Consider the following 27,440-nt stretch of genomic DNA (forward strand, 5'->3'; position numbering starts at 1 on the left):
ATTTGGCGCTAAAACTTCAACGTTTATTTTTGTCAATTAAATGAATAATTTCTGGTTTTAATAGTAATTAAATGATTATTGAACTATCATTTTTATTTAGTGTAATTAATACCCACTTTACAACTAAACAAAGTTTGTCAATGTTTACATCAGACGGCGTTTGGTACCATTCCTTATTCATGAAAAAAAAATATGTTAACCTCGTAGCCTAAAATTCAACCCGCTTGCCATGCGCCGTAGCCTTGACCGTGAATTTTCACAGCTGACCACATTCAAGCCTCACGCTTAAATTTGTTTAATTTCTTTTCTGCCGACGTTGCAAAATCAGCCATTAAAATAATAGCTGTTTATAATTGACATGTATAAACTCCGCCCATTCACTACGCTTAGCTCCTGGTATGCTTTGCCGACGTCACAACTCGTCGTAGCATACCTCTTTGCCCCTCCTAGCCGTGCGACCTTGACCGTGGCCTACTTTCGAACATATGTTTTCCCGTTTGAATGCTACCGTGTTGGTTAGTGTTAAATTACGTGCTAATAGAGCCTCTCGCGCAACCACACACGAAAGTATTGACCGCGTTCTAAGTAACCGAAGTAACCCAGTGAGTGTTTGTTTACGTTTTTATTTCTTTGTCGTTTTGCTCGCGGATCTGCCGCCAGGCACTGTTTGTTAGTTCAATCGAAAATACCGTTTTTGTCTTGTAATTCTAATCGTCAGTTTCACGTGCGCGGAAGAATAAGAGAACAAAAATGGAAAAACAAGGAACTTACCCGATTAGATGATTCATCCTCACGTTGCTCTGGCTTCCGTGATTGCCCAGTAAACAAATTGGTTCATATAACTCGCGCTCAACTCTGTTAAGTGAACCCTTATTTGGTAAAAAATGACCATATAAGATGCATGAAATGCGCCTATGTGTACAAACCTGGAGGCCATATACGTACATTGTAAGAAAAAATTGGTTACGATTTTCAATAACTTCGCATGCTCTCCTAAATGGCTTCATTCGAAACTTTAAATTGCATTCTGTACGACTTAGAGGATTGACGCATTTTACAATTTTGTATGACACGTTAAATGGCTTCATATATAACCTGATATTGCGTTTTATAGGATTTAAGTTTTATACGATATAAACAAATTTAATTTTGCATTTTATGTAATTTCAAACCTGACATGCACATTTGAGCGACTTAAAATCAACATCCTTATACAACTTCTGGTTTGCTGGGTGATTTTTGTCTAAAGTCCTAGGTCCTCTTTTCCTGCGGAATTCTTTCCCTTTCCAAAGCGTATTTTTGTCTTCAAGCACCCCTCTAATCACTGCGACGAAAAAGTCTTTTTTATTTTTTTATAGAACTTCAATAACGGTGTGTTCGTGGCTTTATGACTATTGTAATATACAAATTGGATTGTAATGTTCATTAGCTCGCCCAATTTTTAATTGGAAAAAAATGATCACTTATTCAACTTGCACACTTTTCGTCCTTATAGTTTTAAATTTAGATTATTTAGTCTCTACAACGTTTTTATTATCAGTTCTGTGTTTTGAACACTTCGTCAATTAGTACACATATATCACTCCTTTCAAACGGGTTTACAATTAATTTAAAGTTTTTCTTGAACACAGGTTTTCTTCCTTAAGACCAACAAATTATCTCGCATGCACAATTACTTCCGATATTTGTCTTTGTTTCACCTCACATAGGTGGTTTTGACCGCCTTTCCTAACTGTCAATTATGCTCTACAGCTCGTTTTTTTTTTTTATTCAATATTACACTGTCACTTATTCCATAGTTCGATCGAAATCCGTTCACCGACGAATCATTCACTTTTTTGCGGCTATTGTTTTTTTTTGTTTTCACGAGCTCACTCCTTACAATTTCGCTCCGACAATTACAACTAGAATCGCGGAGCTTTTATTCTACCACCGATAGTAAACTTGTCACAATTTCACTTATAATTGGCTATTGCACAATTTTAACTTCCTATGTACGACGTCTCAAAATTTTTACTTCAAACTATTTTATCGCGTTTTCTTCGTTTGCGAACACTACTTAACTTTTCTGGCTTTATACTACTTTGCGCGGTCCGTTTCCTTTTCTAGAAAAAAAAAAACCGTCTGTCACCAAAAGTAGGTAACGACCTACCAGAATTGTGTGATACAGTCAGGTTTTTTTACGCGGGGGATACGTACCTCGTAAAAAAAAACCGCGTAAAAAACCGCGTTAATTCGAAAATCCGCGTAAAAAAACCGCGCTAATTCAAAAATCCTCGTAAAAAAACCGCGTTAATTAAAAAATCCGCGTAAAAAACCACGTTTTTTAAAAAATCCGCGTAAAGTAGTCCAGCAAAAAGGGCTTTAGAAAAAACCCGAGACACTCTAGAACCAGTATTTAATACATTAGTTAATTGTCCTCTTTGACGGTCATTCCGGATCTTTCGGTGGGCGGAGAGTATTTTTTGGACTGAGTCTTTTACTAGATAAACACTTAAACGTTTCTGGTTCCAAACTCACGTTAATTCGGAAATTCGTGAAATTTTTTTTGAATTAGCGCGGTATCGCGTAAAAAAACCGCGTTAATTCAAAAATCCGCGTAAAAAAAAACGCGTTAATTCAAAAATCCGCGTAAAAAAACCGTGTTAATTCAAAAATCCGCGTAAAAAAAACTCGTAAAAAAGACCGCGTATAAAAAAACCGCGTAAAAAAACCTGACTGTATACTAGAACTCCAAACACAACCTGTACACGTTCATACGCGGAATCACCTCAAGAAAGATGAAAAGGGATTGATTTATTAAACTCACATTTTTTTCTTAAATTCGACCCTGTATAACTCAGAGCGGAGAGGCTTTTCCCTCCGTTCTTGGGCTACCGTCTATCTAGTTATCCTATTTTGGCCTATAACAATCCTTGGCCCGTCTCGTTCTTCACCCTTACTTTTTGGTACATTTGGCTGCTTGCCGAGAACATTAGAACGCGCGCATCGGAGCACGTGCGAGAGTGTATTATACTCACGCGCGCGCAATCGTGAGTGACCGAGAGTAATCGCGAGCGACCCCGAGTGACGCTGCGTCGCCGGCTTCGGTTGCGTTTGAGTTGAATTGAAATGTATTCATAGCGTGGCGTAATCGGTTGGTATGTTTGCATCATAAAAAAGGTTCTGTTCGATTATTGAGCACTTTTAAAGTCAACAGCGGTCATATTTGTTCAACAATTTATATCAAAGGTGTTTTGTTATTTAATAACAAGAATGCTCTGGAATGTTTTGTAACTGCAAGGTGATTCCTGCGTTTAATTAAACTCCGCAACCGGTCACTGTTCTAGTTTATATTAAAACTGCTTGATCCACCGTGTTGAGTAATCACGGCAGCAGGCTAATACGTTAGTTTACATTTTGCTTGGTTTTTTTCACCAAATTCAGCGGAAGGCTAAAAATTCTGATGTGCCATGCTTCGTGACGGAACATTGGGTAGCCTACGCGAGGTGTTACGTCACAGTAGGAATAGGGCATTATGCCTTGAACCACACTGGGCTCTATTTTATTCTAACTAGTACGGGTGAACTGTTAAAAACACTGCCCAGCCGTTTACCAAATCTAGCTCTCCTCAATAACGAATAAGTGTTGCTGAAAGAGCTTGGCGTTGACGATGTGTTCAAGATATTCAGTACATCTTCGGAGATTCTATCCCGAAGTGATTTTTTTCTGCTTTTACGATACTATTTTAAGCGTTATTAAATAAGCATATTCAAACTCTTTTTTAAAATGACATACATGAAAACTAGCCCCCCCCTAGAAATTTTCCTTAGTTGCGCCAATGTACATCACTAAGAGCATTTCCGCTGTACCTTTGACAAAATTCGTACCTTTTGCCCTATAACTTCCGTCAGACCCTGATGCTAACCGTAAGATTTTGTCAGATGATAGCTTGACATGCCTGCTAACTTTCTAACATGGTTCGGTGATAGGTATTTTTCATGTTTCATACATCACCAAGAGCATTTCCGCTGTGCCTCTGACAAAATTCACACCTTCTGCCCCATAACTTCCGTCAGACCCTGATGCTAACCGTAAGATTTTATCAGATGATAGCTTGGCATGCTCGCTAACTTTCTAACATGGTTCGGTGATAGGTATTTTTCATGTTTCATACATCACCAAGAGCATTTCCGCTTTACTTTTGACAAAATTCGTACCTTTTGCCCTATAACTTCCGTCAGACCCTGATGCTAACCGTAAGATTTTGTCAGATGGTAGCTTGACATGCCTGCCAGCTTTCTAACATGGTTCGGTGATAGGTAATTTTCATGTTTCATACATCACCAAGAGCATTTTCGCTGTGCCTCTGATAAAATTCACACCTTTTGCCCTATAACTTCCGTCAGACCCTGATGCTAACCGTAAGATTTTGTCAGATGGTAGCTTGGCATGCCTGCTAACTTTCTAACATGGTTCGGTGGTAGGTATTTTTAGTGTTCCTTGCAATAAACCTTTATTTTCAGCTTTTTAGATCTGGTTATCTCATACTTGAATTTCTCGTTGATTTGCCTATTTGGGAATTTTTTTGAAGTAATTTTTTATTCCTTATTCTATTGGCTTTCTTTTAAAACAGTTAATAAACATGTAATATATTGAAAATCTAATTTATTTAATTAATTTATAAAATAATATCCAATTTTAATTAGTTCCAACACCGGCCGCTACGCCACCCGTGCGCTGGGGTCGGATAAATGTGTCGCTGTGAAAAACTGTCGCTCATTTCACGGTTTGTATTTTATACGCTTTAATTACCTAATAGAAGCTGATACTTTACCCAGCCTTTCCAAAATATATGCATGTCCAAATTATATTAGGGGTCTTCACATCGAGCTCGTATACGAATACCCAGCCGTAAACTGTGTATCTTCCATTACTCGTCAATGGAGGTGAGTATTTTCACGGCTGGGTATTTGTTTACGAGCGCGACATGAATACCCATATTACCCTATAAAGCAGAGCGATTCTCGTTTGCTTTTTGTGGCAACAAAAGCAGAGGAGCGAATAGTGACCACTGATCGTTATAACTTATAACTATTTCCTCAGTATACTGATAATTATATTTTTTTTTAATTCCAGGATTTCGACCACCTGTCTGCTGAGTGTTTCGATGTTTATCAATTTGTTAATTACCATTGCAAAAGCACTGCATCTAATTACAATAAAGAGGTACATAAATATTTTTGATATGTAATTTTTGAAATAATAGTTTAATAATGCCTAACAGGTAACAGTCGCAGCTCTAGTCTCAAGGCTACAAATTTACGTAGAGCGCGTTAATTCCTCACTTGAAAAGTCCAGTTTACAGTTTGTATCAACTATGTCTCAAGCTATCAAAGAAATTGATATGATGTTGTATAATACTAGAATATTAATGGAAAAAAGAAGTAATCTTCGAATTGCAATTATAAATGTTCATCGAGATACTGAAGAGTATATGGCAAATTTAGAACACAAGGATGCAATTTTTAAAAAACTGCAATTGGCAAGACACGCTATGCAAGAATCCGATAGCTGGGGTAAAGTAATCGTAGAACTGGATGAAATTTTGGAACAAAACGATACAAATGGATCTAAAGACAAGTTTTGTATTTTGAAAAAGTCTTTATGTGCACTAAAACATATGTCAGGCCACGCTGAGCGTGAGGCGCAGCTAGAATATTACAAGAACAAAATAGAAATTCTTGCGACTCCTTCGGTTGCCTACTGTTTTCAAACGGGAAACATCACGCAATGTGTTAATCTAGCCAATCTTTTTAAAATAATCGACCGATTTTCACAACTAAAGCTGAGTTATAGAGCAATTCATAAAAACAATTTGATTCGCAAATGGCAAAGATGCTCTGAAACCCAATCTGGAACCGATGTAATTGTACGTTTTTATAAATTTCTAAAAGATTTCATAGAAGATCAACAACAGCTATGTGAAGTTGTTTTCAATGATGTTAGCGAGATAATAGATACGTTAAGTGAGACACTTATAGACCTTCGATATTATAGAGAATATTTCACTAACAATCTGCTGGAGAAAGCAAACAGTAAATTTGAATTCTTGATTCATACTGCAAAGACTGATAGCCAATTTGCTTTAGATATAAACAAAAAAATTGGAGATGCGACCATACATCAGGACAGATTAGATTGCCTGAATGAAGCAATATTCTCATATTTTAATGTTTTCGTTGAACATTATCCTGACATGGAAGCTGCCCACGCCAAGGAATTTATAAAAGGAATGTATGTAAAAAATGCTGATCCTACAGAAATAATTCGACACTTAGAAAACTATAACGCAAGTCTAGTTAGAACAATTGATGATACATTTGAACGCTGTGTAGTTATTACGCGAAAAAAATATATTAACCAAATTTACATAATGATGAAAAACACAATTGACGCATACATTGGTGTATATTTTGAAGTACAAAAGATGTTTCTGCTTAACGAAATTGATTTTATTGATTGGAACATGCTTCAATACAACATCAATCTTATGCAGTTACTTGGTGACCTTTTGCGGATAATTACGTATTTTGAAAACAAATATTCCCTAGTCAACCCGATCAACGATTCAACTATTAACAGAGCGAATGCACTTACCGTATACAATTTCTGGCAAGGTCAATTATTTAATTCAGCAGATAAGGCTGTTATGGTTGTGGAGGAAAAAAACTCGGAATTATTTTTTTCCTTGCGAAATGTTGGTAATATCGTCCATGGCAATATAGTAAAAATTATTTTGCTGGCTATAGAAAATCATTTTTTGCAAATGGACTTCAGTAGAGGTGAAACTGTTGATTTACCAGATTGTAGTTTTGTACCTCAAGAATATATAACACAGGTTGGACAATATTTGCTTACATTACCTCAACATTTAGAACCATTACTGTTAATACCATCTGATTCACTAAAATCTATACTGTGCTTTTGCGAAAATGCGTACGGTGAAGGAAAAGCTTGTGCTGATATTCTATTGAACTTAATAGTAGAAGAAATAACCAAACTGTATATTAATAAAATCGATGGAATCGCAAGTTTGTCACTCTTCGGTGCTAAACAGTTGGCGGTAGATATCGGTGAGTTACAAAATCTGTAATCTAGCACGTGGTTAAGTATCTATTTGTATTTATATGTACTTTACAAACAACATTCATTTGACAATGATTTATGGGGACCTCAGATGTTTCGAAAGGCAAACCGGACACGATCGAAGTTCTCTGTAGTGCGCAAAAGAAGCCGCTCTTTGTGTTGAGCAAAAGGGTCAGCGTAGCCAAAGTGTTGAACACCACTGTTCTAGCACCTCGAATTTTAGTGTGTGTGTGTGTGTGCGTGTGCGTGTGTGTACGTGTGCGTGTGTGTACGTGTGCGTGTGCGTGTGTGTGCGTGTGTACGTGTGCGTGTGTGTGTGTGTGTGTGTGTATGTGTGTGTGTGTGGGTGTGTATGTGTGTGTGTATTTGTGTATTTGTGTATGTGTGTGTGTGGGTGTGTATGTGTGTGTGTGTATTTGTGTATGTGTGTATGTGTGTATTTGTGTATGTGTGTATTGGTGTATGTGTGTGTGCGTGTGTGTGTATGTGTGTGTGAGTGTGTGTGTGTAACGCTCTCCCAATCTCACTCGATTTTCGCAGAGATGGCTGAACCGATTTCAATGAAATTACTTGCAAATGAAACTGCCGGTACCCGGACAACTGTCCCATAATAAAAAACAGCATGTTGAGAAAGTGGCGATTGAATATTATCCGTGAATTTTCTGATTTCCAGCTATTTTAAGCAATTACATCCAAAACCACAGACCAGAACAGTTTCATGGCACCACAAGCTTAACGTTGAAAACAAAAAACCATAGGTGGAATTGGTTTTACGTTATATGACTTGACAAAAAACCAATATGGGACAAAATATGCGGGTACATTTCAAAAGTACTCGCATATTTCGTCCCATCACATATAAATTCAACCAGCAACCGGCAGTATCACCGGCAACGTAGATTGTTCTACAGAAAACAACATTAGTTTAGTTTAGAAAGGTCTAGTTGTCCCATAAGACCCTATTTTATTGTAATCGGATTTCTAGTTTAGAGGTTATGTATCGAAATGTAAAAATCACGAAACATCAATATCTCAGAAACTACACAACCGATTTGAACAATATTAATTTCAAATGAACGGGCTACCTAAAAACCCTTAAATTTTGAATTTTATGAAGATTGAACTTGTGGTTCAGAAGTTATGGAAAAAAACGTGTTCTGGAGACTATTTAATCTCACTCATGATTCTCAGAGATGGCTGAACCGATTTTTATAAAATCAGTGTCACATGGAAGGTCTTGTTGCCCCATAAGACCCTATTGATTTTTTTTTGCAAACGTATTATTACTTTGCCTGTTATGTTTAAAATTGTGAAATCCAGCTATGAAAAAAACATATTCCGAAGACTACATAAGTTCACTCATTTTTCTCAGAGATTGTTGAACCGTTTTCCACAAAATTAGTGTCACAAAAGAGGTCTAGCTGCCTCATAACACTCTATTGAATTTTGTTGTAATCGGACTGTAACTTCGTCTGTAATGTATCGAAATGTGAAAATCACGAAACTTCATTATCTTAAAAACTACACAACCGATTTGAACAATATTGATATCAGATGAACGGACTAGTCAAGGGTTAACTGATGAATTATGATTGAACACAGGGTTTCAAAGTTTGGCTGCCTTAAACGTTCCCTTTTTATTTGATTATAATCTAACTTAAGCAACCGTTATGTATTGAACTGCAGTGGTGGGCACCATTCCGCTGATTCGCTAATTAGCGACGCTAATATTCAGTTAGCGGTTTAGCGATTTCGCTAATTTTTGAGCTGGTTAGCGAAACTGTTAGCGTCGCTAAAATTTTGGCTTTCGAAACGCTAATCGCTAATTCGCTAAATTTCGTAGAGAAGCGACAATAGAACTACTTGGAAAAACTGTAAATTGCTGATGACGTACGTAAATTGCTTCGAAAGATGAACACACTCTACTAAGAAAGTTACTACTATTTATTTTATTGTTGTTGCATTGAGGTGCTATTTATATAGATTTAAACATGTTTTGTATATGAAAACAAGGAGAATTTAGAAATCGACTCTGATTCAAACTCCGTACACTTCAACGTAATCGCCAAGAAATAGATAGGCAAACCGTCTGAATACTGACTGTCACTTTTTTCAACGCCTGCTGATTCCCCGGAAGTGGCCCTACAGTAAAAAGCTATACATCACAGGGTGAAGGATATTTCAAGGTACGAAAACGTATATAATAATCATACTTTTTATTACACTTGCTATAATAATTCGATGTTTATTGTAAAGTGTTCGAAGTTTGAGACTGTTCGAAGTTTGAATCAAAACGGTATGTTGTATTCGAACAACGTTCAATTGTTTTAATTGTCTAGAGTTCCCCCTTAACGAAACAAGTGCAAGTCAGTCTTTTTACTCTAGAATGGAGTCCAGTTATCGTACAAGCCACAGGAGCATTTTGAAGAACAATCTCAAGGTCTAGATTGAATTCTCGGCATACCAAGGCACTTTTGTGAATTGCAATTCGCTTGAACTTATGACAACTTTGGTTCTACTTTTTCGATTCAGATAATATTTGCATTTTTATAAAAACATTCCTAGAAGTATCTATTTTCAATGCAAGCTGAATAACTTTTGTTACTCCTTGTTTTTACAAAATCAAGTATGAACACCGTTTTGTGAACCTCTTATTGTAAATAGCTCTAAACAGTATTTGTTTTCGTTTGTTTTACCACGAAAGATCAAAGTGGTCCAAATCTTACAAAACACGAGCAATAAAAATAGCGATATGACTATTTAAATATTAATAAGTTAGCGATTAGCGAAAGTTCCGCTAATGTGGGTTTAGCGTTTAGTGTTTAGCGATTATCGAGCTAAATTTTCCGGTTAGCGGCTTAGCGATTAGCGTCGCTAAATTTTCGGTTAGCGGTGCCCACCACTGTTGAACTGTTAAAACAACGAAAGTCTATTATCTCAAGTATTACACGACTTATTTGAACATAACTAGTTTTCATACAAACGTACATACATTCGACTATTTGCTGAGAACATTAGAGTGCGTGCGAGAGCGCGTATTCACTCAGAACCGCATGCAACCGTTAGCGCCTGAGGGCAACCGTGATTGACACTGTGCCTCCGGCTTCTGTTTTGATTATAGTTAAGTTGAAAAGGTATACATGGTGTGGCATGATATTTAGGATATTTACATTTCATAAGCCACCGGTCGTTCGACGACCGACGATATGCAACTTCGAACAAAACTCTGCAGCGAATCGGATAACCATGATATAGCCCAAGCTTTCGCATTCATTTTTTGCTGTTCCACCCTACATTGATTTTACAGTGCATCGTTCGAACAGTTCGCTCCAATAGTTTGAACATGCACCAACAAAATATTTTTTTTTGCTTCAATAACCAGGCAAAAAGGTGATCTTGAATAGTTGGATCTATCAAAATCAAGTTAAGACAAGATCGCATTCAAGAGATCTTCAAAGCGGAAATTCAGTAACAATTCACAATCAACGTCAATGGAACAAATTGAACTAAAAATCTTTGAACCATTCAAACATTCTGTAACAAATTTTCTTGGATCGTACACCTTGCTATTTTAACCTGTTAGTTGATTTACTTGAAAATCTTCGAAACCGAATTTCTCGACCAACGACAATATTTTTTTCTCGTACCGTTTTTTATACATAACATTGCAAGTAATGCATATCAGAGGCGCTATACACAGCACTGCTTACGAAATTTTTTTTTTGTTAGGGAATTAGAATTACGTTGTCCATTGATGTGAACTTTTGTTATATATCCCAGTCAATTGCTATACGTGTCCCCTTGCAATATACAATGACCACTATTGTTGAGTGATCAAGTACCTGCACCGACACGCTCCCAGTTAGGTGAAATATGGTTTATGAAGCCAATCACCTTCCCAGGATTCAAAGACCAAATCTTTTTGGGCTGTAAACAGCCACTGCCAAGAAACCTTGATCTGCGTTTAAATAATGCACCACAACTGCACAGCAGATGTTCCGATGTCTCGCTTTCCATATTACAAAAGCGATAGATATCATCCTGAACCCGGCCAATGTTCTTTAAATGATATCTACTCGGACAGTGCCCCGTTACTAGGCCGACGTATGTACAAAGAGCTCTTTTGTTGAGCTCTAGGAGCTTTTTCGAATGATTCTCGTTTGGTATGATTGGGAACACTTTTTGACATTCAACCAATTGGTTATCACCTTTTGTTCCTCCCAGCGTTTAAGCTCCATTTTCACTGCACAGTTTGATATACCGCAGAAAGGTTTTGGGCCGATAAACTGTGAGTTAGATCCTTGTTTTGCAAGTTCGTCTGCCTTTTCATTCCCACCAATGCCACAATGTCCTGGAACCCAATACAAATTTACTGAGTTTGTTTGACATAGCTGTCGCAATGTGAGAATACATTCCCAGACAATCTTGGATGTACATTTATAAGCATCAAGTGCTTTCAGTGCTGCTTGACTGTCAGAGAAAATACAAATATTTGTATGTTTGTATTTCCTAGTCAGACACATATTCGCACATTCAAGGATTGCAAAAATCTCTGCTTGAAACACTGTTGGCCAGTGTCCCATTGCCACTGAAATAATAATTCCAGGGCCGAAGATTCCTGCACCAGTTTTGGTACCTATTTTTGAGCCATCTGTGAAAAATATCGTTGAACCGGGACGGACATCAGGAACTCTGACTTTCCAGTTTGTACGCGACGTTTCCCATACCTTGTAGGGAATATCATGGTTATCCTGAGGTGCCATCCAGTCTCCATTCATACTCATCACTGGCCCTCTTTTGAAAAAGTCCAGTATAGTCAGGTGATCCACAAGATCAACAAGATGTTCTTTTTAGCCTCAAGGCACTCTTTTCTGCTTCTAGTTGCACGTATTCGTACAACGGCAGCAGATGAAGAATTGCATCAAGAGCTTTTGACGGGGTGCTTTTCATTGCTTATGTTATAGCAATGCACGCAAGTCGTTGAACTTTATCTAGCTTCGTTCTAGCGGTGGACTCTTTGGTTTTTGGCCACCACACTAACACAGCGTAGGTCAGTTTTGGACGTATAATAGATGTGAATATCCACATCACCATTTTCGGTCTCAAGCCCCACTTTCTCCCTACGGTTTTGGAGCACAACCATAATGCACTGACTGCCTTGTTGATTACATAGTCAAGATGTGCATTCCAGTTTAGCTTGGCATCAAGGATAACTCCTAAGTATTTAACCTGTTCACTGAATGGAATTTCTACTCCTCCAAGCTTGAGAGTTTTCAGATTGAATTTCCTCTTTCTAGTGAAAGGTACGATTACAGCTTTTGTCCGATTAATGCTGAGACCCTCCTTTATACACCAAGACTGGGTATACTCCAGAGCCTCCTGCATTCTTTCCGAAACTATGTTGTCGAACTTTCCTCTTACCAAGATGACTATGTCATCTGCAAAGCCCACAACTTCGAAACCTTTTGCTTCTAAGCTTTTGAGAAGATCGTCCACCACCAAAGACCAAATAAGTGGCGAAAGAACACCTCCTTGCGGACATCCTTTCGTTGCCCTTACCGTAATAGACGAACCTCCCAACTCAGAAGTGATTTCTCTTTTTGCTAGCATGGTATGAATCCAGTTAACAATGCTCGTGTGAAATCCTTTGTTCTTCATTGCACTAGACATTGAAGAATAGGACGCATTATCAAAAGCACCTTCAATATCCAAGAAAGAGCACAGAGCAATTTCTTTAGCTGAAAGTGACTTCAATTTTCATGACCAGCGTATGAAACGCTGTTATAGTGGATTTTCCAGTTTGATAGGCAAACTGGAACTTTGAAAGCGGTTTTGTTTGCATGTAAGCGGTATGAATGAAATCATTCAGAACTTTTTCCATTGTCTTCAACAAAACCGAAGAAAGACTAATGGGTCTGAATGATTTAGGATGCGTCTTATCACGCTTCCCAGTTTTAGGTATGAAGATTACTCTTACTACCCTCCATTTTGATGTAATATGATTCAACCTTAAACTGGCCTTGAAAATCTCAATGAGAGAAGGAATGAGTATTGCTTCACCTTTTTGAAGCAATGCTGGAAATATTCCATCTACACTTACAGACTTGAAAGGCTCAAAGGATCTCATAGCACTTTCCACCCTGGTTCTCGTAAAAATTTCATCCGCCACATCTGATACAGTATTTTCCGTTCTAGCAGACCAATAGCTAGTCTGCGTAGAACAAATTTCAACTATATCAGAGATGGCTGAATCCGTCTTTTCAATAGAACCGGGAAAATGCGTTTCCATCATCAGATTTAAGGTATCACGAGGACCACTAGTATAGATTCCGTCGTTACGCTTTAGATTGCCAAGCTCAACGGTATAATCTTTGGCAAGAGTCTTTTGTAATCTGGAAACAACTGGAGTCCTTTCTATAGATTCACACATTTGAACCCAAGACCTCCTGTTAGATTTCCGGATTTCATTGCTATATTCAGTTCTATATTGCTCTTCTATATTGAACCCAATTTGATGTACGTTTTGCTTTATTAAAAAGTTTTCGACTATTTTTTCGAAGACTTTCTAGCTTTTTGTTCCACCATGGCACGTCCCTACTGATGACGATTGTTTGGCGGGACAACTATTATTGTATGCATTTATCACCATTTCATTTAGCTGATGGGTCATAGATTCCAGTTCTGAAACTGTTTCAATTCTGCTACAATTTGAAGGTAAACCTTTCGCAAATATTGTGCATATTGATCCCAGTCTGTTTTTTTAGGATCTCTGTAAATAACAGATGATGGTTTCCCACCAATCCATTCAAACAAAATGTGCTTGTGATCAGATAGTGAGGTTTCATCCGACACATGCCAATTAGCAATTTTCTCCGAAATTGCTGGACTGCATAGCGTCAGATTCAAAACTTCACCTCTGATAGCGTTTGCAAATGTTGGTTTGTTACCTTTATTGCAAATATCTATATTATTCGACGAGAGAAACTCCAATAGGCACTCACCACGACCATGCTTCCCCAAACTGTATGGTGAGCGTTGGCATCACAGCCTATGATGAATGCCCTATTATCTGCAAAACGACAAACGAAGCAATCTCAGGAGGAGGTGCCTCATTTATTTCACCTGGAAAATAAGCCGAAGCAACAATTACCTCAGTATTCCCCCTGGTGGTTGGCATCTGAACCATAACCGCTACAATATCTCGTTTTACAAATTCTGTCACAGGATAGCATTTTACTGCTTTGTTCACAAGAACTGCAGCTCTTGGCGAACTCTGTGAACTGTCGTAATATAGTTTGCCAGAATTCATTTGAATCGCTAATATTTTACCTTTATTGCACCATGGTTCTTGAATAAGTACCATGTCTAGCTCCTCCTTTTTGAATCTTCTACTAAGGACTGCTGACGCGCCTTTAGCGTGGTGGAGATTCACTTGTAGGAACTTAGCACTTTTATCAACCTTGTTTAAGATTGATTTTAGTAACTTTTCGTTTTATCGTGAGAACAATTTATTTATTAAATTTAAGTTTTAATTTTTTTTTATTCATTTATTATTTTATTTTTATAAAATTTTTTTTTCATCGAATTTAGTAAATTGGCCCACTGTGTGTTAGTGCGCACACAAAGCGCTTGTAAGTTGCGCACAAGAAGCTTTTATCAGTTGCATACAAGGTTTTTTCAAGTTTATAGCTTGATATTACAAGCTGAAAGTTTATAACTTGATAATCTCATGCAAGCGTAGTATAGTAGCATGCAGTTTCTGCCACTCACCAGTTATAAGCCGTTCGTTTGTTTACCTTTATGGAACACTTGTCACAAGAGAAAATCACTTCATTTATTAACTTTTAACGCATTTCTTGTTTATCGCGCACTTATTCGGAACACTATGCTCTTTTAATTTTTCACAGAGACCAAAGGCACTGATAAACTTTGCCAATTTACTTGGAAATTGCAAAATAACTACGGACCACAAAGTAGGTTGATTCGCAGCTAAAGAAGTGCAACCAGATCTATATGCTTACGACATTAGGTACAATGTAAAAAAATGATTGTCGTTAGTCAAGATATTTAGTTTTCAACTTGGGCAACAATGAAATTCATTAAAAAATTGTCTACATAAAAACCGTTGCACGCATGCGGGTGGTACTGTACGATTATCATGAAAAGGCACTCTCGCTATACGAGTACCGGAGAGAACAAATGATTCTCTCGGCGAAAAAGCGACGGGAGCTCATAGAGTCCTTTTATTGAATGAATGGAACATAAGCGTAATAAAATTTCGAGTGTAAAATGCGTTCTCTCCACCGCTAGATGTCGATACTTAAAATAAAGAGATTTTGTCTCATTTTTGGTTGTTCAGTTGAACATAGTGCTAGGACGCTTGGTTATTGTTTTAAACGATTCATAATAAGGATGTTTTGTCATTCTTCGGTTTGGCCAACGATTCATAATAGGAATGCTCTAGAATGCTGTGTTATTGTAAGGTGTTTTCTGCGTGTTAAGTAAACCCTGTAGCAAGCTAATGTTCCAGTTTACATTTTATTTGGTTTCACTAAAATTCAACGAAAGGCTAAATTCTCATGCATCGTGACGAAACATTGGGTAAAACGTAAAAACGCGGGGTGTTGCGTCACATGCGAAAATTTAGTCACTAGTAATTAGAAATTTGTTTAGATTTATTTTAGAATAGTTGTAGTTAATAATTACTTAATAATACAAACAAACTCAAGCTCCCAACCCAACAACCCCCAACCAGAAAATTGTAAAACCATACTAACTCCAGTAAATCGGGTGTAGCGATGACTCCCTCTAACAAGTTTGTTTTTACCATGTAAAAATAAAATGTATTGTAAACACTGCTCCGTCAAGCAAATGAGCTAGAAAATAAACAACTATAAAACTTTAGTCTTGGAGGACGGAGGTCCAGCATTTAAAAAAAAATCACAGGAGGGTTGTGTGCAAAGCCACGACCGCAAGGTTGAAGTAGAATACTTTTACACAGCTCTACTTACGGCTGTACATTAACCTACGGCCGGGCGAATCGGTTCGCGCCGCTTTTCGCATTTAGCCTGGCAGAGGCCTAATGCGCACGGCCAACACAATAGAAAGGTGTTTTCACATTGAAAATTAGACACGGCTTTACTGGAGTAAGTGTTGGCAAATGCATCTACCGCTAATACCGCCGCTATCGTACGAAAGCGCGTCGTTTCATGTGGGGAATAATATCAACAACGAAAAATGACGCGCGTCTAAGCACACCCGAACTGTTTTGCCGTGCCGCTTCCATTTACTTCCTTATAACATCGGCCTCAGGGAAGTACCGGCTGCACCTACCGCTGAGGCTGTTACCATACTGCTGCACCTACCATACTGGTACCCAAAGCTATTAACTCTTCAAATTAAATGTTTTATTTTCCCCAAAAGAACAATTGTTCAATTCCATATCGGATATAATGCAATCGCATCTCTGTAATATTACCGGCAGTAATATTCTTCTGAACAAAATGATCCAGCTTATACATTAGAGGAAGTGCCGGCTGATGTACGGCAAAAATCTCGCCCAATCGCTCGCGTTGCCGTTCAGCCTGGCAGAGGCCTGAGACGTGGTGACCAACCACAGGGCAAGTGATTTGTTTAATTTGAAGGCAGCCACAGGGCAACCCGCTGCTATCCTCTGTTAATGCTGAGTGCTGATATCTGCTGCTACTGCTGTCAACGTTGTGGACGGTCCATCCAGCTCACCATCCGACTGATGAATGTAGCTAGTTTTCCCAGAAAAACATTTTTATAGCCGAAATAGGCCACGCCTGTCTGTTCAGTTTTACCATTTTCTAAGATTCTTCAGACGAATTATTCCACAATTCGCATTTGATTTTTGTATCCAGCGAATAAACACCGATGGTGCTTTCACACACGCAACGGTTTTAACCCGTATCTTATTGCGGTTTGTAACATCAAGCGATTTCGTTTGTTCGCTGTTGCGTGTTGCTTCATGTTGCAACTTGGCAGCTGGGCTGGGAGACGACGGAATTCTGTTCATGCTGATTGATTGAATCGACTTCATATTAGCTCTGCATAGTCGAACTAACTGCTTTTGTGAGTGCGTTCTAACAGGGCAGTTTGTTATTCAAAGTCGGTTATGCTGATCGCAGCCTTTGCGCTGCCCCTACAGTAGGGAGTTTACTAAACAAAGTAAAAATTAGACAACTACAACAGAATTTGATTGCATCCCGCACAGAATGTTTGCTTGTGTTGATGCCAGAAAATTATTAACATTCAACTATTTGTTTATTTGCCTTGAAAAAGGCATTTTGCGGTTCAAAATCGGTTGCTGATCGCAACTTTTGAGCTGCCCTAATAGTTGGGGAATTAAGATACACGGACAACATGCACTGTGGAAGCTACTTCACATTCAGTAAATTAGACGAGTGCGACAAATTTGAATTGCTAGGATGCAACACAGAATGCTTGCTTGCGTTGACAAAAATTATTAACTTTCAATGACTTGTTTATTTGCCTTAAAAAAGGCATTTTGATTTCCGAAATTGGATTTCCTGATGGCAATCATCATGCTGCCCCAGCACGGGGGGAATAATGGCTGTCTGGCGACACACGCTGAGAAAAACCGCGCTGCTCCTGAGACGTGGTGACCAACCACAGGGCTAGTGCTGCTGCTAAGGAAGGACGACTGCTGTTGTCGCTGTCTAGAACTATTATGAGCGGCTCCGGCTGTTTTCAATTGTAAGGTGTATGGTTCTGTCGACCGTGCTTGGGAAGCAATCATATAACGACCAATCAGAGGTCGAATTTTGACAATTTTTGACAAGGCTTGACTATTTTCAATAGTACAATAGTGTGAATAATAAAATTACAATTATCTTCTTTTGGGAAGAATCTTAGAAGATTTTCCAATCTATTGCCACAAGAACGAAGGAAATCCTTCGAATAGTAACCGATTTATTAGCATTTGAAATTGGACATATTTTTCACTTTTTTCGGTTTTAGATTTTCATTTCACATCCCTATGTAGCCGTACTTCCTGAGAGAAGTATTCTACTTCAAAAATGAGACCCTAAATTTTGAATGGACCCTAATCTCGATTAAACAAAACACAATCGACAAAAGCTTTAGGCAGTTTGCAGAATGACTTCTCGTGGATATTGCTCAGTCGTAGATCGAATCGTTAGAACTATGACGATAAGGGATGACACCACTTCAGCATAAACTTAAATTCACACTGTCATATATAGGAAACTTGTCGTTTGAGAACTTTTATACATAGCATTTTTTACTTTCGCACGCGATTTGTCGAATGTTTTGAACAATAGTTCCTAAACTACTCTTTTCCCATATATGCTAAAGTGAATCAAGTTTATGTCGATCTAGTACCGTACTCTACCATCAAGACATTCGCATGTATTAGGCCAGTGAACACTCCACTACTGTCGTTGCAAATCTCTATCAGCCAATGGTCATCCATCCAGTCGATCGTATCGGACACTATAAAGGCCAAACGCAATGGGCCCACTCACGTTCTGATTAGTGCTGGGCAAGCATGGAAAAGTTCACTCACTAGCAATATTTCATGCAAATGTGTTCTTTATGTTGTAAAAAAAAAAATGTGTTCTTTGATTCATCAGTTATCGTTCAACTATTTCCACTCGCGTACAAGTTTTCCATAGAAACGCCGCTGATTGTTTTTCGCTTCTAAGAGTTCCGAATACCATAGAAGGAGACTGAATGATTCAAACACGATAGTATTTATTGTATCTAAGTTCACTTGCATTCAACATTATCGCGAGAATCTTTGAGACATTCTCGCCAGTGATACAAAATTATGAATCCAAATGAACGTTAGATTGCGTTCAATGTTTGCTTACCGGAGCAAGCAGGTATCATCAATGCTAACGGAAATTGTAGCATGGTGCATTAGCATGTGATACTTGAAATCACCAAGACTCATCGTGGTATATCACGGTGAAAGCACGACGTGGAGTAGCCGAATTCCACTTACAAGCAACCAACATTTGAAAGAATCATTGCGATCGCTTGAGTGCAATCGTTTACGATTCTTTCGTGAAACACTCGCTATATGTTGCTCGCTCCACCTAAAGCAGGCAATACTGAAACAAAATCATCAAAGAAAGCTACAGTACTGAACAAAAAAAGTACGCACCTGTGATATGTTCAAACTTTCTTGATTTAGGTAGAATCTAAGGCAGATGGATAATCAAAGTGTTCTAACAAAAGACAGTACTGGAGGTGTACTTTCGAAAAATGTTAGATAAAGCCATGGGCGCAACTACGGGGGGCTAGGGGGAGCTGAAGCCCCCCTAGAAATTGTTTAGCCCCCCCTAGAATTTCCCAGAGAATGATTGTATTCAATATATATACATTCCATACTACTTATCAGAGCATCAAAATCAACACAAATTGAGATGTCATTCGTTGGCTAAGAACTAGTTCTGCACCCAGGATCGATTCTCAACCCTTGCTCTCTTACTCACCTTACCAGTCAGACGAGAGCTGTAGTAACTCGTGTTGTATCAAGCAGTTGGTGCCATTTTACTCGGTTTTGGGCTGTGTTTCACCAGTTCCCCAGACGTCTCATCACTCGCAAGTCTCGTTCGATCTAGTCGAGCCATCATGCACGCTGCACCCTTAATTTCTGCTGCCGGTAGGGTTGCTGAGAAGAAGTGATTTCACAGGGTTGTCGTCCGGCATCCTTACGACGTGACCAGTCCACCGCAACCTATTGTCTTTCGCCAGGCGTGCAATGGGGTTCTCTCCAAGCAGCGCTTGTTCATTCGCTGTCGCCATTATCCGTCGTCCGTTTGTACTCTACCTTAGATAGTCCATAGTACCTTCCGTTCGAAAACACCAAGAGGACTTCCGTAGAGGACTACCGGTTATATCAGGGTTTTGCAGTTTTTTGTATTGAGGTGGTCATGTCCGATCATCACCGTGATTGGTGCGTACGTTTGTAATGTCTTAGAAGTAGGGGCCGTCGATGAGACCGTGGTCAATTTGTTTTGCTGTACGTTGGTCGAGGAAAGAAGGGACTTTGGACTGCCAATCCGCGGGAAGCTGCGAAGTTGGTGCATAGCTGGCCGTTGTCGTTCGTCACGGTGTGCAGGCTGTGCCGGCCGATAACCGGCTTATACAAGTTTTTCCGTCCGTTCATGTTCCCAATGACGATCTTGATGTCTCTACGCGAGCAGCTATGGTAGAGTTTCTCCAGCTGTGCGGGATAGTGTAGTTGTGGAACCGGCCTTTCATTCTCAACAAACACAACCTGTCGCTGATTGTCCAGCAGAATCCGGTCGACATCCGGGGCGTTAAGCGATCTACTGTTACATATACCGAGCTTCTAATCGTCGTCCTTATTTCGTCGGGAGGGTGATTACCGATTGTTCCGGTTCGTTTTGAATTCTTGACTCTCCGCAGTATGTTTATTTTAGTATGCTGCCTTACCAGGGCTGCGATGCCTAGTCTCGCGACGGAGCTGCCGCCAGAGATGTAGCTGGCGAGACACCACATTTCATAGTTCAACTGTCCGGTCCGGATCAGTCGCTGTTTGAGCCGCCCCTAGCCTGTGGTGTAGACGCTCAGACAAGCTGCTCTCTAAGGAGAACAACTACCCCTTCCTGTCAGCGTACGACCAAGTTCCCACCGGTTCACCGGTTTTCCCTTGGTTGCTCGTATCCCAATCGGTTCCACGTGGAGGTAGGAATAGAGCATTATGCCTTAAACAACACTGGGGTCTATTTTATTCCAACTAGTACGGGTGTTCTGTTAAAAAGCACTGCCCAGCCGTTTACCAAACCTAGTTCTCCTCAATATCGAATCAATGTTGCTGAAAGAGGTTGACGTTGGCGCTGTGTTCAAGATATTCAGCACATCTTCGGAGATTCTATCCCGAAGTGATTTTTTCTGCTTTTACGATACTATTTTAGGCTTTATTAAATAAGCATATTTAAACTCTTTTATTTCTTTTTTAAAATGACATAGATGAAAACTAGCCCCCCCTTGAAATCTTCCTTAGTTGCGCCCATGGATAAAGCGACATGAGAACGACATCTATACCTATAAAAATGCAGTCCGGTCTGTCTGTCTGTCTGTCTGTCGGTCTGTCTGTCTGTCTGTCTGATCCATATAGGCTCGGAAACTACCGAACCGATCGACGTGAAAATTTGTATGTAAGGGTTTTAGAGGCCGAGAAAGGTTCCTATGATGGTTTGAGACCCCTCCCTCTTCTGGAAAGGAGGGGTCCCATACAAACGAAATACAAATTTCAGCACATCTCAAAAACTAACCAAGCAAATGGAACCAAATTTGGCATGTGGATGTTTTTAGGAGAAACAAATATGTCCATATTGGTTCGACACCCCTCCCTCTTCTGGAAGGGAGGGGTTCCATACAAATGAAACATAAATTCCTCCACATCTCGAGAACTAACCAAGCAAATAAAACCAAATTTGGTAGGTGGATGTTTCTAGGGGTATCAAATACATCCATAATGGTTTGACACCCTTCCCTCTTCTGCAAGGGAGGGGTCCCATACAAATGAAACACGAATTTCGCACAGCTCGAGAACCAATCAACCAAATACATCCAAATTTGGTATGTGAATGTTTTTAGAGGCAACAAATATGTCCATAATGGATTGACTTCCCTCCCTTTTTTAAGAGGAAGGGGTTCCATACAAATGAAACACAAATTTCTGCTTATCTCGAGAACTAACCAACTAAATGGAACCAATTTTGGCAGGTGAATGTTTTTAGGGGTAACAAATATATCTATAATGGTTTGACACCCCTCCCTCTTCTATGAGGGAGGGGTCCCATACAAATGGAACTTAAATTTCGCACAGCTCGAGAACCAATCAAGCAAATATAACCGAATTTGGCAAGTGAATGTTTTTAGGTGTAACAAACATGTCCATAATGTTTTGACACTCTTCCTTCTTCTGGCATATCTCCGAATACCATTTCGAAATCTAAGATGGCGACTTCCGGTTTCCGAAAAACAGCGGCAAATGATCAAATACCACCCAATATGGGTATTTCCGGAATTGTTATGACGCACTGAAGCCACAAATCGACCTCAGACAACATTTTGAATTGTGAGATGGCGACTTCCGGTGTCTGGAAAACAGCCGAAAACGACCAAATACCACCCAATATGATTGTTTCTAAAACCAGAATGACGCTCAGAGGCCAAAAACTGTCCCCTAATGCCATTTTGAAATCCAAGATGGCGACTTCCGGTTTCTGAAAAACAGCGGCAAATGATCCAATACCACCCAGTATGGGTATTTGCGGAATTTTTATGACGCACTGAAGCCACGAATCGATCTCAGACATTTTGAATTGTAAGATGGCAACTTCCGGTGTCTGGAAAACAGCCGAAAATGACCAAATACCACCCAATATGAGCGTTTCTTCAACCAGATTCACGCACCAGAAATTGGCCAGAAATTGTTCCCAAATGCCTTTTCGAGATCCAAGATGGCGACTTCCGGCTTCCGAAAAACAGCGGCAGATGCCCAAATACCACCCAATATGCGTATTTACGGAATTGTTATGATGCACTGAAGCCACAAATCGACCTCAGACAACATTTTGAATTGTGAGATGGCAACTTCCGGTGTCTGGAAAACAGCCGAAAATGATCAAATACCACCCAATATGAGTGTTTCTTTAACCAGAATGACGCCCAGAGGCCAAAAACTGTCCTCTTATGCCATTTTTAAATTCAAGATGGCGACTTCCGGTTTCCGAAAAACAGCGGCAAATGACCAAATACCACCCAATATGCGTACTTACGGAATTGTTATGATGCATTGAAGCCACAAATCGACCTATCGACCTCAGACAACATTTTGAATTGTAAGATGGCGACTTCCGGTGTCTGGAAAACAGCCGAAAATGACCAAATACCACCCAACATGAGTGTTTCTTTAACCAGAATGACACTCAGAGGCAGGGATCGTCTAACTACTCAGAGCTGTGCAAAAAATCTTCGTGCATCTCGCAGATTTTTGTGCACGTCTCCAATATTTGGAAGGAGTAAGAGACGAAGGAGAGAGAGATTTTATACTTGAGAGTCAGAGATCGGGTGCTACTCATTTTTTTGCGTGCAAAGCACACGCCGTTGGGAGACTGCACAATAATTTCTAGAGAGACGAGTAAGAGCAGTTCGGATTGCACTGTACATTTCGTTTCCAAAGAGACAAGTAAGTGCAGTTCGCATGTCACAGCACTCTTTATCCGTCTCTTTCCGGAGATGTCTCTGTGCAATTATGTGCAATGAAAGCGTTCGAAACTTGCTACGAATGTTGCATTAAAATCTGTGTAGGGGGATGAGGGGCATAATAAGCACACGGGGTGAAATGGGCACCCCTCTCATATGCGAAACTACGCATTTTTTAATACAATGTGGTATGTGGAACTGTTCCGTAGTTACTACAGTAAATCTTGATGTAGAACAAAAGTGATTCGTCTGTTTAAAACATGGAAATATACTGAAAAAATCAACTTGGTTCCCGGATGTTGGAAAAATTATTATTATTGCGCACTACAAAATAAGCTTATACGATCGTGGCTCAATCAAGTATGTAGACACATCAATATGACGTATCGGTCGTACCCCAAATTTCACCATCATTGACGTTTTGATTTTAAGCTATAATTAGTGCTAAAATCTCATATTAACTTTAACTATTTCGATAGGAGCGAAATGGTCACCTATAGTTGGGGTGGAATAAGACAAGGTGTGTTGTCACATAAATTTACCTGAAATTCATCTCAGTCGACTTATTTCAGTCGTTCTGTTTCCATAGTCAGGGTTTGTTTACAGTGATGGTGCGAACATATATTAAAAAATCTTTGAAGCCGAATCGGTCAGAAAAAAGGACTGCAGGCAGAATTGGCCACCATAAGGCGCGACGGGACATTTACGAAATAAGCCGCCAAGTATCATGGCAGTTTTGCACTGAAGACAGCCCTTAAATTTTTGTCGTTTTCCATGCTTAAATCAGCAACCGATTAGGAGCCCATTATGCCCCTATTCCCCCTACGAGTCAGCAGGAAGCCGCAAACGGGCAAAATTTTCACACAGCACAGGCATAATCAGGGTTGCCACTCACATTTTTAAATTCATTTAACTACTGCACAAGAAATGTAAAGCTTGCTTAATTTTGTTGGTTTCGTTGGAAAGTCGAGAAAGTCCGAAATCAATATCTTTAAAACGTCGAATTATAGAGAATAAAAAGCACCTAGAAAAGGAACAATTTCCTCTCTTAAATATGTGATAAACATGGGTTTTGTTGTTAATTAAATTAAATTTTAAAGTGATGTACAAGATCTTCTTTGACGCCTCTTTATGTTTAGGTGCTATTTAACTTTAAAAGCATTAAGCTGTGCCTTCATTTAGTGTTGTAAGATCAATTTTCTTCCATCTGTTGTTCAACATAGAAGCATACCTTTCAAAACAATAATATGCGTTGTACGGTTTATGTTTCACTTATTGAAAAGGTGTGATCCGCATCCTCATACAACACAGATAATCGTTATGCGTGAAAATGTCGAAAAATAAAATCTGTATAACTACAGATTAATCTGAATATGTGGCATCACTGGCTGTGATCAAAAACTCTCTCAACAAAGAGGCACACAAAGCCCAAGAAATTTTCTGAGGTAGAAACTACCGTGACTGCGGGTAATTCTGCGCAGCACGTTTTCCGCGCCCTCATCTTAAAAAACTATTTTTCAACAGTAAATATTACTAAAACACAGTTGATTTGTGTGCTTTACCATGTGCATAGCATAGTCTGCTATAATAGTACAGAGATTAAGTATGTTTTAGTAAAATTTACTGTAGCAAACAGTTTTATAAGTTGAGTGCGCGGGAAAATGTGCAGCGCAGAATTACCCGCAGTCACGGTACGTCTTTCTGCACTATACTGGGGTAAATTCTGTGAGGTCTCCTGAACGACACGAAAGGGATCCGAACTGCTTTTACTCGTCTCTTTGGGAATTGATGTGCAGTCTCCCAACATCGTGCATTCTACTCGTAAAAAAAATGAGTAGCACCCGATCCCTGAGTAAGAGACATCTCCGGAAAGAGACGGATAAAGTGTGTTGTGACATGCTACCTGCACTTACTTGTCTCTTTGGAAACGAATGTACAGTGCAATCCGAACTGCTCTTACTCGTCTCTTTAGAAATTTATGTGCAGTCTCCCAACGGCGTGTGCTTTGCACGCAAAAAAATGAGTAGCACCCGATCCCTGCTCAGAGGCCAAAAATTGTCCCCTAATGCCATTTCATTTTGAAATTCAAGATGGCGTCTTCCGGTTTCTGAAAAACAGCGGCAAATGACCAAATACCACCCAATATGCGATTTAGATCTCCCAGATAGTCTCGAGGTACGATGCTGGCCTAACAAGCCAGTCGTCGTAGGTTCGAGTCTCGTCTCGGGAGAGACTGTTAGTGTCAGTAGGATCGTAGCGCTAGCCCCGCAATTGTCCTGTACACTAAATAGTCGGCTGCGAAGTCTGTGTATAAATAAACAGAAGGTCAAGTTCCGAATCGGAATGTAGCACCAAGGCTTTGCTTTGCTTTTATGCGTATTTACGGAATTGTTATGATGCATTGAAGCCACAAATCGACCTATCGACCTCAGACAACATTTTGAATTGTAAGATGGCGACTTCCGGTGTCTGTAAAACAGCCGAAAATGACCAAATATCACCCAACATGAGTGTTTCTTTAACCAGAATGACACTCAGAGGCCAAAAATTGTCCCCTAATGCCATTTCATTTTGAAATTCAAGATGGCATCTTCCGGTTTCTGAAAAACAGCGGCAAATGACCAAATACCACCCAATATGGGTATTTCCGAAATTGTTATGAAGCCACAAATTGACCTCAGACAACATTTTGAATTATAAGATGGCGACTTCCGGTGTCTGGAAAACAGCCAAAAATGACAAAATACCACCCAATATGAGTGTTTCTTTCACCAGAATGACGCTCAGGGGTCAGAAATTGTCTCCAAATGCCATTTTAAAATCCAAGATGGCGACTTACGGTTTCTGAAAAATAGCCTGAAGTGACCAAATACCACCCAATATGTGTATTACCGCATCCAGAATGAAGCAAGGAGCTAAAAATTGACCTCAGACACCAAAAAATGGCAACTTCTGGGAAATAGCTGAAAATAACCGAATACTACTACATATGGATATTTCCGTAATCGAAATGATGTATAGAAGCCAAGCATTGACCCTGGACACCATTTTGAATTTGAAGATGACCACTTTCAGTTTCTTAAAAACAACGAAAATAACTGAAATGCATTCAATATATTTCCGGAATAGAGGTGATGTACAAAAGCCACTAGTCGAGGGTTGTCATTTCGATAAAACCAATAATTTCAAATGATATAAACAAATCGCAAGGAATCAATGAATTTGAAATGTTTAAAATTATTAAATTGAACACTAAAATAGGCGAGACGGAGTTTGCCGGGTCAGCTAGTATAAACATAAAAAGAGCTTATATTTGGAAATTGTCATTTTTCTTGTGGACAAAATAAAGTACGCATTATAGCGATTCATCGCTCAAACTGATTTTTCTTTATTTTAGTATTAAGTTTGGCCACCTTTAGCTTCAATCACGGATTGCAGGCGTCGAGGCATACTTTCAACGAGGTTTTTGATATGTTGGGAGTCGATATTTGTCCAAGCTTTTTCCAAAGCATCAAACAGTTTGTCGCGGTTGGTGACATCTCCCTTGTTGACATTTTGATCTAAAATCGACCACAAATTTTCTATCGGATTTAAGCCCGGGCTTTGTGATGGCCATTCCAATAGCTTGATACGTGAAGCACGGAAATACGCAGTGGTTTTGTGGGCGGTATGCTTAGGATCATTGTCTTGTTGAAAAGTGAACTTCTTCTCTAAGCCAACCTTTCGCGCCGACTCTGTAAGATTTCTCTTTAAAATGCTGATGTAATAGTCTGCCGTCATTATGCCATCAATTTCCTCAATATTACCAACATCCAACCAAGCAAAGCACCCCCACACCATGATACTGCCACCTCCGTGCTTGACCGTCTTCTGAATCTTTTTATCAGCAAGTTTCTCACCAGGTTTCGTCCAAACTCGTGCTCGTTGTTTGTGGCCAAAGAGTTCAAATTTACTTTCATCGCTCCAGATAACCTGTTTCCAGAACTCTATCGGCTTGTCGATGTACTTTTGAGCGAATTTGAGGCGTTTGATTCTGCAGAAATAAACCTCAGTCAAAA

At 39.4% G+C, this 27,440-nt stretch overlaps 1 protein-coding gene across 5 annotated transcripts in view; it reads left to right on the forward strand.

Moving 5' to 3' along the window:
* The first annotated feature begins 2,412 nt into the window (after nt 1–2,412).
* LOC129727491 (conserved oligomeric Golgi complex subunit 7) overlaps nt 2,413–27,440 on the forward strand; it is a 29,128-nt gene continuing 4,100 nt past the window's right edge. Inside the window, exons 1-4 of one of the 5 annotated variants that reach the window (XM_055685359.1) lie at nt 4,792–4,928; nt 5,119–5,208; nt 5,267–6,077; nt 6,132–7,115. In XM_055685359.1, the coding sequence (XP_055541334.1) occupies nt 4,923–4,928; nt 5,119–5,208; nt 5,267–6,077; nt 6,132–7,115 (1,891 nt within the window). In that variant the 5' untranslated portion in view covers nt 4,792–4,922. Of the gene's footprint in view, nt 4,769–4,791; nt 5,060–5,118; nt 5,209–5,266; nt 7,116–27,440 lie in introns of those variants that run through there. The other 4 variants (XM_055685362.1, XM_055685361.1, XM_055685358.1 and 1 more) reach the window with 4 other exon arrangements.

The sequence above is a fragment of the Wyeomyia smithii genome, chromosome 3 (assembly GCF_029784165.1).
Source record: "Wyeomyia smithii strain HCP4-BCI-WySm-NY-G18 chromosome 3, ASM2978416v1, whole genome shotgun sequence".
NCBI lineage: Eukaryota > Metazoa > Arthropoda > Insecta > Diptera > Culicidae > Wyeomyia > Wyeomyia smithii.